This window comes from Xenopus tropicalis, chromosome 1, assembly GCF_000004195.4.
Source record: "Xenopus tropicalis strain Nigerian chromosome 1, UCB_Xtro_10.0, whole genome shotgun sequence".
Taxonomy (NCBI): Eukaryota; Metazoa; Chordata; class Amphibia; order Anura; family Pipidae; genus Xenopus; species Xenopus tropicalis.
In genome coordinates this window covers 160,130,930-160,147,866 of record NC_030677.2, presented here as the reverse complement: position 1 = coordinate 160,147,866, position 16,937 = coordinate 160,130,930, and the positions used below count along the sequence as shown (strand labels likewise).

The 16,937-nt window shown below is 40.0% G+C and overlaps 1 protein-coding gene across 4 annotated transcripts; it reads right to left on the bottom strand.

Annotated features, from left to right (window-relative positions):
• Window positions 1-9,391: 9,391 nt before the first annotated feature.
• Window positions 9,392-14,245, bottom strand: ubc (ubiquitin C). 4 transcript variants are annotated; one of them, XM_031897588.1, is made up of 3 exons: window positions 13,918-14,245; window positions 10,458-11,298; window positions 9,392-10,229 (listed from the first exon to the last, which is right to left on the bottom strand). In XM_031897588.1, the coding sequence occupies exons 2-3, from the start codon at window positions 11,293-11,295 to the stop codon at window positions 9,466-9,468; spliced, it is 1,602 nt and encodes a 533-aa protein (XP_031753448.1). In that variant the 5' UTR covers window positions 11,296-11,298; window positions 13,918-14,245; the 3' UTR covers window positions 9,392-9,465. The 4 variants fall into 4 exon arrangements, with proteins under 4 accessions (XP_031753448.1, XP_031753450.1, XP_031753453.1 ...); XM_031897590.1 differs by having other exon boundaries at window positions 9,392-10,244; window positions 10,473-11,298; XM_031897593.1 differs by having other exon boundaries at window positions 9,392-10,258; window positions 10,487-11,298.
• Window positions 14,246-16,937: the final 2,692 nt, after the last annotated feature.

The window sequence follows — 16,937 nt, the reverse complement described above, 5'->3', positions numbered from 1 at the left end:
AAATCAAATGGAATAAAACCACTAAAAGCAATCAAAGAACAATAGTTGCAATGAAATCGGTAAGAGCCCTGGATCCACCAATGTCACTGCAAAAGCAACCTTTTTGGGGGCACTAAACACACAATAAAGAACAATGCAAAGATAAAACACTGTAAAATCCAATAAAACCACCTAAACCAACAGAAGAACAATAATTGCAATGAAATCGGTGGTCAGAGCCCTGGATCCACCAACGTCACTGCAAATTCAGCACCCAATAGCAATACAAAAAGTTACAGTGCAATAGAATAATTCAAAAACAGAAATCAATTATGAAAATGCCAAAAAAACACTAAAATGCAACCAAATAAATCAGATAATTATAGAGCAAGATCAGAAATAAAGTTTTAGTAAAAAAAAAGACTGCCAAAGAAAGCAAAGACAGAAAGAAAAGAAAAGAAAGAAAGAAAAAAAAAAAAAAAAAAAAAAAAAAAGTGTAAGTGTAAGTGTGTGTGTAAGTGTCTGTGTGTGCTTGGGAAAGTTGTAAATCAGTGTGTATGTGTACAAAAGTGTAATAATGACAAAGATAGAAGAAAAAATGCAAAAAAAAAAAAAAAAAATTTTTTAGACAGTTGAGATAGAAATAAGCAAAATAAACAGTGGTAGAGAGTTGTAGTTCAGCTTACCCAAGGCAGGCAGACGATCAGGGGCGATCAGGGGCGATCAATCCAGCAGGAAGGCAGCAGGGGAGCTCCATCTCGTCCGAAGTGCGCAGCAGGAGTGAGGGAGCCGACAGTAGGCGGCGCTATTTAAAGGGACAGCAGTGGACACGTCATCAACGCGTGTCCACTGCTGTCATTGGCTGGCGACGCGATCGGTGCGGCTCGGGGACCCGGATCGGTGAGTATGTCTTACTCTGCTCGTTGCCTAGGGGGATCTGAGGGGTTTACAAGCGCTGCGCTGCTTTAAAAGCGAGCGCAGCGCTTGTAAACCCGACAGTGCCATTGGACGTAGATTCTACGTCCCATGGCACTTTGGTCCCTTGGTACCTGGGACGTAGAATCTACGTCCCTTGGCACTTAAAGGGTTAAAGGCCCAATAGACAGTATTAGTTCATAAAAATAGTAAGAAAAAAAGTGCTAAATTCAGGGGTCACTGGAGTTTATATGTTTATATGTCACAAGTTTCTTTGAAAGTAGGTTTTTTCCCCTGCTGGAAAGTTCATGTAGGAGATGTTCATATAATTCAGTAAATAAATTCAAATATAAACAGCTGATATCACTGTATAGTTAATTAATGTGTTAATAAGTCAGTCAGTTCATTCAGGGACAGTGGAATTCACCTATGAGTTAACTTTTAGTATGATATAAAGAGTAATATTCTGAGACCATTTGCAATTGGTCTTAATTTTTTATTATTTGTATTTTTTTTAGTTATTTCACTTTTTGTTCAGCAGCTCTTTAGTTTAGAGATTCAGAAGCTATCTGATTGCTAAGGTCCAAATTACCTTAGCAACCAAGGAGTGGTTTGAATGAGAGGTTGGTATATAAATAGGAGAGGACCTAAATAGAAAAATAAGTTATAAAAAGTAACAATAACAATAAAACTGTAGCCTCACAGAGCAGAGAATTTTTTGGCTGCTGGCCCAGGCCCCTTCTAAAGGCTCGTATTCGCGAGCATCTGTTCCTGCGCTCCTCTGTGGTGGATCCTTCCTGCATTCCACCTCAGGGAAATGCAGGCACAGATCATTCTTTCCTATCATGCTGTACTCACACAAGTGCATGTAAGCGCTAAACACAGGTGGAATGCAACATGCACATGTGTGAGTACAACACAATAGGGAAGAAAGTGCTATATTTATGTGCCAAAATGTTAGGCACCCCCAAGTGACTTAGATCGCTTACCTTGTACCCTGGGCTGGTGCCCCTGAAAAAAGCACCAGCCCAGGGTACTTGTAGGAAGCGCTTCCTCCTTCCTTTTTCTTCTGCCGGCGAAATCCGTGGGCCGGCGCATGCGCAGTAGAGTGAAAAGCCGACTTTCTTGTTTAAGTTCGGCTTTTCACTCTACTGCGCATGTGCGTGCAAGTGAATAGGAACTAGGAAGCGCTCGCTGCTACCCCGGGCTGCTGCTGTTCTCTCCGTACAGGGGCACCAGCCCGGGGTAAAAGGTAAGCGATCTAAGTCACTTGGGGGTGCCTAACATTTTGGCACCCCCAAGTGACTTAACCTTTCCTTCTCCTTTAATAAAGCAAAAAATTTAATGAATTCAGTTCATGTGAAAAATGCAGCCAACATCCTCCTTACTGCATTTTACTGCATGCTGCGGTATCCCCCATGGGCCTCAGTGGTGCCTATTACACTGTAATCCCATCCTTTGGCCCATGTTGACAGTGAATATAAGATTGTTTATACAAAGTTTGAAAAAGGTAAAAGACCTATATTTCACTAAAAAAAAAGACTTTGTTTACCAAAGTCGTGCAAAGTTTCCTTCTGCAGGAAACTTTGCATGACCTCAGAAAAGGAAGCAACATGAATGCATGTATTGCTGGTGAAAAGGCATTTCGGGAAAATTAGTTGCCTGCAGTAACCAAGAATAACCGCCCCGTGGGTCATTGCCCTTACCCTTTCTGGCATTTCCCAGTAGCAGCTTAGCCAGGTTGATGGTTTTGTTAGCAGTTAGGGCAATGACACACGGAGCTACTTGTAGCCAGCTACTTGTCATGGATACAAAAAAGAGACAATACTGGTTAAGTAGATGATTTAATTGGATTGTACTAAAAAGTTGTTTGACAGGACAAAATCTCCCCATGTACGCCCACCATTGCTCTACAACAGTTTCTACTACTAGAGGGAGTCCCTAAATTAATAAATACAATTAAATATAATGTAGGGTTGCATGAAAAATTAGAAGCTAAGTACAGAGACACGAAAGGATGGAGGGCCCTGCATTTACAATCTAAATGGCAGGGTAACTTACAGACACAAATATTAAGTGCTGCAGGTTACAGTGGGTGGCACTGCAAAAGTTCCTAGTTTAGGTGCTATGTGGGTGCTCCAAGAGGTAGCCTTTGAGTTTAGTTCTGAAGAGACTGAGGGTGGATACTCCAGATAGTAGCTGTTACAACTGATACATTTGTTTATGCATTTCTTGATGCTACTGGGAAATGTATCAAGTAATGCATCAAACTGTAAAACCGGCATTTTAGAAAAATGGGAAAACACAAAAACAGAAAGCAATAAAAAAGTGTAGAAAATGGCACACAGAAAAGAAAACTTTACGTATAATTGAGAAACATATGCAATTTATTTTACACATTTTTACCACAGAGATCATAGCTTACAAGGTTTCACAGCCTGCTGACAATAGACCAATTTGTATTGCTTGGAAGTAATGAGCGAATTTTTTCACCAGGCATGAATTTGTAGTGAATTTCCACATTTTGGCATTGGCGAATTGTTTGGCAAACTTTAGCGAAAATTTGCTGTGAAAAAAAATTGTTGCTCGTTAAAATAGGCCTGGTTGCTGCAAAATAGTTGCGAGAGACAAAAAAAGTCGCACCACAAGCGCGTTTCGCCATTTTCACGAATTTTCCTGTCGTTCCGCAAATGTTTCTGCCGAAACGAGACAGATTCGCTCATCACTACTGCTTGGCCTTTCTGCATCATGCACTTTGCAATCTTTTTGTTTGGTAGCCGAATACCTGCTAAGTGGTATTATACACCTAAACAATATATTACACATAACCTTGGAATTCAGCTTATGCAGTTGCTTTGCCATAGAAACCCTCCCTGATTTATAATTTCCTTGTACTGTATGTAACAATAGGTGGTGCATTTTCATCTGTGTAGTTGTTTCAGTTGAATGATATGAAGCCACTCCCTGCACCTCACTCTCATGACGTTCAGTCAGTTTTTAGGTTGAGGCTACAACCACAAATAGAGAAAATTCACTCTATTGTTTATGATTTTTATAGACTTTTAAAATAAACCCAGCACTATTTTTGCTATTAAAGGAGCAGTTTAGTGTAAAAATGAAAAAGGGCAAAATAGATAGACTGCGCAAAATAAAAAAAGGTTTCAATAAAGTTAGTAAGGCAAAAATGTAATCTATAAAGGCTGGAGTGGGCAGATGTCTAACATAATAGTCAGAACACTACTTACTCCTTTACAGTTCTCTAAGCTGTAAGCAGTCAGTAACCCAGTGATCCCCAACCAGTGGCTCGTGAGCAACATGTTTGTCACCAACTGCCTGTTAGTGTAGGGATCATAGTGGGAAGGGAATCAGATTAGTGGAGAGTTTCCACATGAGCTGATCCAGGTCCATTACAGGGTGTCACAGTGTGTGATATACTCTGCGACTGTATATTGCTATAACCGCTTTATCTCACCTGCTACATTGGTACTACATGAGTATTGCTAAATAAACGTGGTTCAAAAACCTTTGGCATTCAAGATCCTGTTTAGCAACACTGCTTCCTTCCTCGACACACACTAATTGGATGATGCACCCAGTGGCTTCAAAGCAGGTGCTTATTTTTGAATTTTCTGAGGCAAGTTTTGGTTGCATAAAAACCCAGTATAATGCCAAACGGAGCCTTCTGTAGGCTGCCAGTCCACATAGGGGCTATTAAGTAGCCAATTATAGCTCTTATTGGCACCCCCAGGAACCTTTTTCATACTTTTTCCATTTAAATGTGGCTCGTGGGTATAAAGGTTGGGGATCCATGCAGTAGCCAAACAATGACTTGAGGGGGGGGGGGGCAATATGGGACATAACTGTTCAGTTAGTTAGCATATGAATCTGACCTGGGTACTCACAAACTAACTGAACAGTTATGTCCCATGTGGCCCAGCCTAAAATCACTAACTAAGAGGTTAGAGAGCTGAAAGCAGGAAGTAGAGTCAATGTTAAGCAACTTTTCAATTGGTCTTTATTATTAATTTTTTTTATAGTTTTTTTTAATTATTTGCCTTCTTCTTCTGCCTCTTTTTAGTTTTTAAATGGAGGTCACTGACCCCAGCAGCCAAAAACTATTGCTCTGTGAGGCTTCAATGTTATTATTATTGTAACTTTTTTTTTTTTGTATTCAGGTTCTTTTCTATTCATATTCCAATCTCTCATTAAAACCACTCCCTGGTTGCTAAGGTAATTTGGACCCTAACAACCTGATACCTGCTGAAATTCCAAACTGGAGAGCTGCTAAACAAAAAGTGAAATAATTAAAAAAATAAAAATAAAAAATGAAGACCAATGTCTCAGACAAGGCAAATTGTCTCAGAATACTACCCTCTACATCATACTTAAAGATAATTCCAAAGTGAAAAGCCACTTTAAGCAGGGGCATTCCTGCTATGAGGGAATTTGGTTGTCTAGTGCAGAGAGCACAACTGTATAGGAAGGCCACTGCAGAATTGTCCCTAACCTTAAATAAGTGTGTTGGGAGAGGAAGAGTTGCAGTAGGGGCCATCTGGGAGTCTTACTATACTGAGGCGATAGTACTAGGTATCACCATATATCATATCAATTTAATAAAGCTACATTAAGGGAACCCATTGCATAATGAGCTAAGCACATTACATATAAGGAGTATATGTTACTACTAGAAACATAGCTATAAAGCACAATTGATATTGTGTAAGGCAGTTATGTAGCTGTATATGTATTTAGTAGCACTACTTACTTTAATATTCTACTGGGGTTACCTTGGGTTCCCAGACAGGCAAATTTTATTAAGTTAGTCAATGTTAGTATTATTTCTGTAGATTGTGTTGATTTATTGGACTTTCTTTTTATCTTTAAGTTGTAGCATCATATGGGTTTACACCCTATGTAATAAAAGATGCTAACTACCCAGTAGCAGCAACCCATAGCAACCAATAAGATGTTTGCTTTTCACTAGGTGACCAGTAAATTATTCCTGCTGATTGGTTGCTATGAGTTACTGCTCTTCAGCAAACGTAATGACTTTTATTACATAACCCCTTTAGTTTATGTATTTTTGTGTATTAGAACTAGGATAACTTTTACATTAATATACTAGGTTATAAAATTATGTAATTTGGACATCGGTAATTTTCCCATCATATAAATGAGAGCAGGTATTGATTTTAAAGTCCATAATTTTTTAGTATAATATCTTACTAATCCTCCATGCATGTGCCTGTATAAGCTGTATTTTTGTTCTTTGTAATACATTAATTGTACCTATAAATAGGGAGGTGTTGTGTTATAGCTGTTTTCCAGTCTGTAGACAGTGGAAAGTATGATAGAGAGCTAGGCTGGAATTCCCCTTGTGCCATCTAGTGGATGTAAATGGTAAAACAATCTGTCCATCAGATAGAGAACATCTAAAAATGGTTACTTTAAAAAATGATTAAACACTTGATCTATCTGTCAAAATACTGTTGTCATAACATAATATATGACTGTCATGGTTAATGCCACATTTGTAACAATTATCCACAGAGGGGCACAATGGAACATGTTCTATTGAGCGCAATATATAATTACGGTACTCTAAGGTTTATGGTACATGGGGCGTATACTGGTGTTTTGCACCTAGATCTTAGTGGGAAATTAATAAAATCCACCTGCCACCAAACAAATAACTTGTTGGCAGGAACTGGGCTGCACACACTGGCAGAGCAATGTGCCATAAGCAACGAGCCTTGCAGTAGCAAGCTAAAGCATTGAATTAATGCAGAACACCAATAGCCACAGGAAGCTCTGCAACCATAACTATTGTTCAAATAACAGTGACATGTCTTCAATATTCTAACTGAGGTTGTGGTCTTATCTTATTGCCACAACTGGGGAGTGAGCTAAAGCAATCAGCAGTTTATACACAGCAAGCAGCAGTAAAGAGTATACTTGGGGCTGCTTTATAGGCCTTAACTATTGACATGAAAAAAGACCGCAAAGGAATAGAAGACCAAACCACTAACCCATCTCCGCGCGCACCATTTAATTACATGTTCCCTGCTAATATTAAGTCAAACTCTACTTCCATCCTGATTTTGATGAAGTTCTTTAAACAGGGGCAGAGACCTAGGTTTCAAATCATACTCCCTTTGTATTCACACATATTCAAATCTGATTATGCAAGGACTTCCACAAACATTACATGTGACATCTAATTTAATACTTCTGTGCCCATGGAACAGTTTGAACAAAAATCAATAAATGTGGAGGGGCAACAATTTTCTGCATTCAGTATAGGTATAAGTTCAGGAAATCCATGTGCAGAACAGGTTTTACACCAGCTTTTAGTTTGTGCCTGGTTATATATATTATTTTCTGTTCAAAGTCACATCGTCTTACCAGGGATTAAAAAATATTGCTGTATTTAATATAGTGGAATGATCTGTGCATGCAAAGCTGTATGCAACAGCTCCCTATCTACTCACTGTTAGGAGAGCAACGCTGCAGTCTGGGCTGCTAAGAAATCCCCTTTTAGGGGCCAGCTGTATTAATAGGCTAGATAAAATATTGTCTTCCCAAATCTACAACAGATCTTCCTTCAGATCACACCAACATATAAGAGAACACTGATATCACTTTGTCACTGCATCCAGTGCAATACTGAGCAAAGTTCCTACTATGATCTACAGACTAAATTAGTTTCTCCCTAAACAGCACCCTAACTGGGCTTGATCGGGCCCCAGAAATGTGAACTGGTCCAATCTAATTTCCCAGTTTTGCTTCACTGTTGCATCAAAGCCATACCCATTCTATATTTGCTTTGATTCCTTCCCTTCTAGCTATTACTCAGGGGAAATTGTCTTCCAACGCAGGATTGCTTTCCTTTTCAGTCTTTGACAAGTTACCACTCCAGCAGGCATGGCTAGCAGCTACAATCCTCACAAATTAAAGCACCAGAGCACAAGACGTCACCAGAAGTCTCCCCCACTGACTTCCATGTTTGAGGGCAAAGACATACAGAGCAACTAGTAGCAGCTACTTTTTCACAGCTACTAAGTGCCAGAAAATACCCTGCCATAGACAATACTAAGATTTGTCTCTGCTAAAACAGACAGTTATCAGTAAATGATCAACATTGTCTGTTTTAGTAGCTGCTACTAGTAATTCAGGGTGTCTTCACCCCAATAGTTTGTGCAAGTGAGTGCCAGACAAGATACCTGGAAAAGCAGGCCGGAGAAGTCTCTTCTGATTCAGCAGCATTTAGATATGATAAGTGTTGAGCTGATGGCTATGAAGCAGAAAAAGTGTTGTGGAATAAACACCCTCCTCGCGTAGTGGCTATTCATCTCTACCCTATGGACCTGCACCCAGTATCATACACCAACAGATGTCATAACTTACTGCAACTAAACCTTGTATTACCAATGTATGTACTTTTAATATTGTGTATGTTATTTAAATAACCCTGTTATAATAATCTATTGTACAGCACTGTGTACATAGGTAGTGCTTTGTAAATAAAGCTACACAAAGTTCTCTTCCCCATATACTCACAGGCAAACCTAAAACTTGGAGCAAAGCCTTGTTTTAAAGGGGGGAATTATGTATCTCACAAATAAACAAAATTTCTGTGTTTGTGCCTTTAATTAAAAAGTTAAATTCTATTTGGTATAATTAAAAATATAATTACATAACACCTACTTTATATTAAATACTTAAAAAACCACATGGCAATATTCGGCCATAGTGGAAAAATCCATTACACACCACTAGTGCGAAAGGAAAAAATCAGCAAAAGTATTTAGGTTCTTATAGTAATCACAAGAACAGAACATATTCTTAGACGCTGAGATTTCCTGAGAGGAGGTGAAAAGATTGGGAAAAACAGGGGAGGGAGAGAGACCGTGGTGGGGAGAGGGAATAGCCCAGGAGCATTTGTTAATTCCTGAAAAATCCCCAATTCAATTTTATTAGAGGTTAATCAATTCTTACTAAACTGCTCAATATGCTAGTTGCATTTATCACTGCTGGGTTAAGCTACAATCAAAACAAAATATAGTTACAAAGAAAAAACCTCAGAAAAGTCCAGTTGTTTTAGACTTAATTCTACTAGATACTATATGGTTGCTGCACCAGCAGTACCTGGCAACTAGAGCCATTTATTGAAGTTACAATCCATTGCCTGCCAGGTGTTAAAGGAGAAATTAAATGATTTATTTTTTTTTTAATTTGTTTTCCTGGTAGGTGGATAAAGGGAAATAACCACAGCAGCCAGCATGCACACATTTTTATCCCCTAGCTTGTAATGAAACATTCTATTTGAGCTTGTGTGCTATGTTTGCCTTGGATTAAGTGGCATTAAAATAACTAGGGTGCAACAATTAAGGTGCTAATTTACAGCCACAGGACAAACGAGTAGTGTATATTTAGAGGCCACTGCAGTGTTGAAAAGACAGTTTACCTTAACAGTACACACATGAATGACAGCAAATTTTGGAATGCAATAGCTTTATTGAAACAAAGTGCAACAAGCAAGTAATGCAGAGCAGATGCATAATGATTGTTTTAAACCCCACCCCTCAAACGCAGGACCAGGTGCAGGGTGGATTCTTTCTGAATGTTGTAATCAGAGAGAGTGCGGCCATCTTCCAGCTGCTTGCCTGCAAAGATCAATCTCTGCTGGTCAGGGGGAATGCCTTCCTTATCTTGGATTTTTGCCTTTACATTCTCAATTGTGTCACTGGGCTCAACTTCAAGAGTAATGGTCTTCCCAGTCAGGGTCTTGACAAAAATCTGCATCCCACCTCTGAGACGAAGAACCAAGTGCAGTGTGGATTCTTTCTGAATGTTGTAATCAGAGAGTGTGCGGCCATCTTCCAGCTGCTTTCCGGCAAAGATCAATCTCTGCTGGTCGGGAGGAATACCTTCTTTGTCTTGAATTTTTGCTTTTACATTTTCAATGGTGTCACTTGGTTCAACCTCAAGGGTTATTGTTTTACCAGTTAAGGTCTTCACAAATATTTGCATCCCACCTCTGAGACGTAGAACTAAGTGCAGGGTGGATTCTTTTTGAATATTGTAGTCTGAGAGGGTTCTGCCATCTTCCAATTGCTTGCCAGCAAAAATCAATCTCTGTTGGTCAGGAGGGATTCCTTCCTTATCTTGGATTTTTGCCTTCACATTCTCAATGGTATCACTTGGCTCTACTTCAAGAGTAATGGTCTTCCCTGTCAGTGTTTTCACAAATATTTGCATCCCACCTCTGAGACGAAGAACTAAGTGCAAGGTGGATTCTTTTTGAATGTTGTAGTCAGAAAGAGTGCGACCATCTTCCAGCTGCTTGCCTGCAAAGATCAATCTCTGCTGGTCAGGGGGAATGCCTTCCTTATCTTGGATTTTTGCCTTCACATTCTCAATAGTATCACTTGGCTCAACCTCAAGGGTAATGGTCTTCCCAGTCAGGGTCTTCACAAATATCTGCATCCCACCTCTGAGACGAAGAACCAAATGTAGGGTGGATTCTTTCTGAATATTGTAATCTGACAGGGTTCTGCCATCTTCCAGCTGCTTGCCTGCAAAGATCAACCTCTGCTGGTCAGGGGGAATGCCTTCCTTATCTTGGATTTTTGCCTTCACATTCTCAATTGTGTCACTGGGCTCAACTTCAAGAGTAATGGTCTTCCCAGTCAGGGTCTTGACAAAAATCTGCATCCCACCTCTGAGACGAAGAACCAAGTGCAGTGTGGATTCTTTCTGAATGTTGTAATCAGAGAGTGTGCGGCCATCTTCCAGCTGCTTTCCAGCAAAGATCAATCTCTGCTGGTCGGGAGGAATACCTTCCTTATCTTGGATTTTCGCCTTTACATTTTCAATTGTGTCACTTGGTTCAACCTCAAGGGTTATTGTTTTACCAGTCAGGGTCTTCACAAATATTTGCATCCCACCTCTGAGACGAAGAACTAAGTGCAAGGTGGATTCTTTTTGAATGTTGTAGTCAGAAAGAGTGCGACCATCTTCCAGCTGCTTGCCAGCAAAAATCAATCTCTGCTGGTCAGGGGGAATGCCTTCCTTGTCTTGGATTTTTGCCTTTACATTCTCAATAGTATCACTTGGCTCAACCTCAAGGGTAATGGTCTTCCCAGTCAGGGTCTTCACAAATATCTGCATCCCACCTCTCAAACGGAGAACCAAATGCAGAGTGGATTCCTTTTGGATGTTATAGTCTGATAAGGTTCGGCCATCTTCCAGCTGTTTGCCAGCAAAGATCAACCTTTGTTGATCTGGAGGAATGCCTTCTTTATCCTGTATTTTAGCCTTCACATTTTCAATAGTGTCACTTGGCTCAACTTCTAGTGTGATGGTCTTCCCAGTGAGCGTTTTCACAAATATCTGCATGTTCTGTAAATAAAAGAAAAAATTATTAACATGCTTACAAATGCAGCCAGTTTTACAAAACAGCTTATACGTATCTTAAGTGCCTGTATGATCTAGTCCCCTGAGGATTCTGACAATTAGCTAACCTCAAAAGCTAGTCTCTCTTGGAAGTTAACCCATATAGTCAGACTGAAACATACATATTAAACTCCCTCTGCTACAGTCAAATGTAACTGCAGTTCTTAAATTTGGAATTTAAACCATCTAGTTGCTAGGGCCCCCACATATCCTACTAACCAAGCAATGCTAGGAAATTTGAAACTAGAGATTTAGGAGTTAATTGATCTTTACAAGTTATGATTTTTAAATAGTATTTCAAAAATAATGAGAACGCTTTTAGAATTTAAGCTGTAAAAAATAACTTTTATTTTCCTCCCCATCACATGTTCCACTAGCTGCTTGGTGACAGCGTTAGGATTATATTTATCATGCTGTGTAAAGAGTTGAGTGAAGCATTACTGGTGATGTTTCCAAGGGCAACAAATCAGCAATTAGATTTCAACAAGAAAAACAAAAGCATCTGAATGGCTGCAATGAGCAACATCTTCTTGTTGAAATCCAATTGCTAATTGGTTGCCCTGGGCATCATCACCAATAATGCTTCACTCCACTTTTTTTTTTATAAAGGTAAATTTTATTTGACTTACAAAAGTCAAACAAAACAACAAAAATGAGAACATGAATGTTGCTATACAGTTTGTTACAATAAATCAATAACAATGTATTGCGGCGGCATTATTATTTTAGTGCATATTAAAGTGATCTGTTGGTGGCAAGCATGTTTACTCAGAGGGTATACTGATGTGGTTGGTGGTGGTCTATGTTGAGGTTACAGGCCCTCAGGGTTTGTGTTGTACCAGTCACTCCACTTTTTACACAGCATGATAAATATACCCCCTTAAAGGAACAGTAACATCAAAAAATTAAAGTGTTTTAAAGTAATTATAATATAATGTGCGTGTTTTTGCTCCAGAAAAGCTACTATATAAATAAGCTGCTGTGTAGCCATGGGGGCAGTCATTCAAGCTGGAAAAAAGGAGAAAAGGCACAGGTTACATAGCAGATAACTAGTAGATAAGCCCCATATAATGGGGGTTTATCTGTTATCTGCTAAGTAACCTGTGCCTTTTCTCCTTTGAATGGCTGCCCCCATGGCTACACAGCAGCTTATTTATATAAATTATAGTAGACTTTGAGGCAAACACACCAGTTGTAGCAATGCAGGGCAACAGTACATTATATTGTAATTACTTTTATACACTTTCATTTTTTGGCGTTACTGTTCCTTTAATATAGCTCAGGGAACATACTCAGTAGAAGGTAATGCCACTCTGCACAAGGCATTAACTAATGCACCAAACTGTTTAGAGTTAAAGGAACAGTAACACTAAAAAATAAAAATGTTTTAATATAATTAAAATATAATGTACTGTTGCCCTGCACTGGTAACACTGGTGTGTGTGCTTCAGAAAGACTACTGTAGTTAATAGAAATAGCTGCTGTGTAGCCATGGTGGCAGCCATTTAAATTGAAAAAAGGAGAAAAGGCACAGGTTACATAAGATGATAACAGATAACAGTAGAATACAATGGAAATCTATGATACTTATCTGTTATCTGCTTAGTAATCTGTGCCTTTTCTCAATTTAAATGGCTGCCCCCATGGCTACACAGCAGGGTATTTATATAAACTGCAGTAGTGTTTAAGAAGCAAACACAACTTTTACCAGTGCAGGGCAATAGTATATAATATATTAATTATTTTTATACACTTTCATTTTTTGGTGTTACTGTTCCTTTAATCTGCCATGTTAAATTCCTAGAGGCAAAAAACCCATTGTGGATGAACTGGGCCTTCCCCATGTCTAAATCAAGTGCCATCTATAAACCACAACAAGACTAGTTTTTTTTTTTTTAACTTATGTTTCTGAAATTTAAACCAGCAAAGCTGCTGGAATATACATTTAAATACTACAAATATGAAGATCAACTGAAAGTTTAAAAAAAAAAATTCTACTCTAAGTTATTTTAATGGTTAACTATCCCTTATCTTAAAAAAAATCATAAGCCAGCCATGCCAGTCAGCGCCCCCAAGCGGCCGGCCCCGGTACCACCTGCCTGCACTCTCAGTGCCACGCCTGCACTCACTGCCTTGGGCCAAGCGCGTAATGGCGGCTCCGCATTTACACTGGGACAGCAGCTCGCATCTATGTGCTCGTCTAACGACTTTCTTTTCTTGTTTAACGCAGCCATATAACGGCACAGTTACCGGTGTAACGGCACGATATACTTACAGCCCATCCCACATAGCAACGAGAAACTAAGGGACCACAACATCCTGCTATTCCGGCCATCCATTCTTACATATATTACTTTAAAGGATTTTTTTTTTTTTTTTAATTATAAAGTCGCCCCCAAAACCGGCCTACGTGTTTACATTTCCCGCCTTACCGTTAAAAGACGGCCCAATGTTCTTATATATACAACGGTCCAGATACATCAAAATCAAGCGGAGATACACGTATACATTAAGCAACTAACTAATATAACCTATCCGACTCATAGTTATAAATATAATACTTACTGCTGCCGATCCGGTCCTGCACGAATCTCAACCAGTTACCTCCAAGCTGCACCGTTGCTAAAGTGTAACTGCGCCACAAGAACAAAGGGCGCAGACTTTATTTACGTCCTTGGTATATCCTTCCGAGGTGGCCGATAACAGGGACTTTTTTTTTTTTAATACGCGTGAAACGGCACAACAGTGTCGCAAAGATGCTAGCAAAAAATTCCGTTACCTTAGCATGTGTCTGAATTAAACTGTAAGATTGACATAAGTATGTACTTCACCGCAAGCTTCTGTTATTTGAATGAAAGTTATGACTTTGGCGTACGAACAGCTGCATACAAAATGGAGGGGAGGGAAGGGGCGTCAAGCCGGAACGTGATTCTGAAATATCGCTTCAGCAAACAGCTGACTGGAAATTTCCAGAAATTCTTTGCTTTGTCATTATTTACGGCTAGTAGGGTTGTTTGGAACTGGGGCCTGTGGCGTTGAAAGGAGCTCGATTTAAATAAAAAAAATGTAAAGGGTTAAGAGGGTTAGGAGTTATACATTAATGTGTCTGTTTTTTAACAGTAAGACTGGCTCAGTAACAACTATATAGGAAATAAAGTATCAACTGTTGTGAGATGCAAGGATATTCGAAGTCCCAGAAAAGTCCTTATACTGTATAGAGGTTGGGGGCAGGAGCCTTTGCCCTGAGCCATTTATGCAGCACAAAGAACACACCAAGCGCCCCTCCATTCTGTGGTGAAGCCTAGATTTGTAGTTTGGTGTTTACTGTTTCCCTGTGGTGGGATCTTCAATGCCTTTCACTGGAACACATGGAGAAATCAGCCCTGAGTTTCCTATTAGTTTGTATACCCTGTGGTACAGGCCATAGCAGGAGGAATATATCAAGTTGCATTCTACCTGTGTTTGGTGCTTGCCTGCGCCACAGGGCATAAAAATAAATAGAAAATACAGGACTGCGTTTCGTCATGCGTTCCTCTGTGCTGGAATGCACAAAAGATCCACTGCAGGAAAACGGAAAAATGAATGCTCATATGTAAGAGTTGTAGGGCTAGTGGCACACAGGGCTGTTCATTGACTTTTCTTTGCCTGCGTAGAAGAGCAACGTGCTCCAATCTGCTTCTTCTTACGAGTGCACTGACAGGCACAGCGTCAGACTTTCAGCACACACACAAAGCGGATTTTGACATAAAAATGCATACTTTTTATGTTTTTGCTTTTAAGAGAGTGCTACATCGGCTTTTCTCCACCTATGTTGAAAATGCAGGCTTAGAAAAGCCAAAAAATAGTCCTGTGTGCCACTTGCCTTACATGGGGTGCCTCCATTTTCTGGGACACAAGCCCTAGATAGATTTTTCTTGAGTGGGTCATACACTGCCCTATAAAAAGCTGCTGATGGCAGCTTATTGGCCCTTAGATGGGCCTAACTAACCAATATCTGTCCAAAAATCAGGTAGATGTACATCAGATAGGTTCATCGGGGTGAGGGCTCATTGATGGAGTCCATTCCCCAACAGTCTAAATCTCACCAGTGTGATTCAGTATGTCATTGCCCACCTCAAGGGGGCATATTGGGGAAAGATCTGCTTGTTTGGCGACCTAATCAGTGTATGGCCACCTTTAGCAGGGACTCACAGCTTAGCGGTACCAGTATCAGTATGTAGTACCCCTTCTATTTCTTTGTGCTGCTCTAGTTCAGACAGGAGAAACGAAAAACTGAGGCTATATTGTATTTCTTAATGTAGTATTTTAAACCTTCATGGAAACTACAAGTTTATGAATTGATGTAAAAATACTACTACTACTAGTAAGCACACCTGTGCCCGTGAAATCACTTCCGCCATCTGGGGGAGCGTATTAAGGTCTGGTGCCCTAAGGCCAAACAATCAGATTAAAATTGGGGGCAAAGGCGCCGTTGGTTCGGGGACCACATCAATGAGCCAATGCGGTCCCTGATGTGATGGAAAAAATCAAACCTGGCAGATCAAGATCTAGCCAATATCAGGGAAGGCCTGTTGGTGGTGCCCAGACACAGGCACATAAGCTGCCGAAATGGTCTAAAGGACCGATATCAGCAGCTAAAATGTGTATGGCCACCTTTAGCTACAGACTTCGTAAGAGGGGGTGGTGGGAGCTAACTTGCTTGCATATTATTTTCCCACACAGCTTTCCCTGCTACTCGTTTTGCCATGTTTAAGACGCTTCTAGCCCATCCAATCCCAGGGCCAGAACTAGGGATCTGCAGAAGAGGCACATGTCTAGGGCACAATGGTGGGGGTGTGTGGGGCATGTACCTCTTCTGCCTACACTCCTCTAGTTCGTGCCCTGGAGGATCTAAAATGCTGACACTTCCATCGATCCCCTGCACTCTCCCACAGAGATACGTACCTGTTCCCTAAAGCATCCATTTAAAGGAAGACTATACCCCCAGAATGAATACTTTATAAACAGATAGTTTATACTATTTTAAGTGACCTATTAAAGAATCTCAACAAACTGCAACATGCATATATATATATATAAATATATCAGTAAATATGGTGCTTTTATATCCTTTCCCTTCATCTACCATTTAGTGATGGGCTCTATGCTCTCTCAGAGATCACCTGACAGGAAATAAAGAAGCTTTAGCTGTAACAGAAAGAAGGGTGGAAGCAAAAGACAGAACTCTGGCTGATGGGGCCTAACATGTATGTGTGCCTTGGCTTGTTTGTGTGCTCTGTGAATCCTATTATCTCAGGAGGCAGCCCTTACTTCTTAAAATGGCAATTTTCTGTAACCCCTATTTGGCTGTAATAGTCAAATTGTCCAGCTAGAATAGAGCATGGGGTACATGCAACTCGGTTTCAACAGGATGGGCCTTCGCAATATGGAAGGTTCTTTATGGAGGGTGTTGTGTAACTACACCTCCCACTGCCACTGTGTAGGTACAAAGCTTAAATAAATGATTAGATGGACGCCAGGAGCTCTTGCAAACAAAGGTAATGGTTTATTTGTCCAAGACAAATGATGGTAATGCAGGACAAATC

Excerpts from the sequence above, each read along its gene's own strand:
- ubc (NM_001006687.1), bottom strand. The coding sequence starts at position 11,295 with ATGCAGATATTTGTGAAAACGCTCACTGGGAAGACCATCACACTAGAA.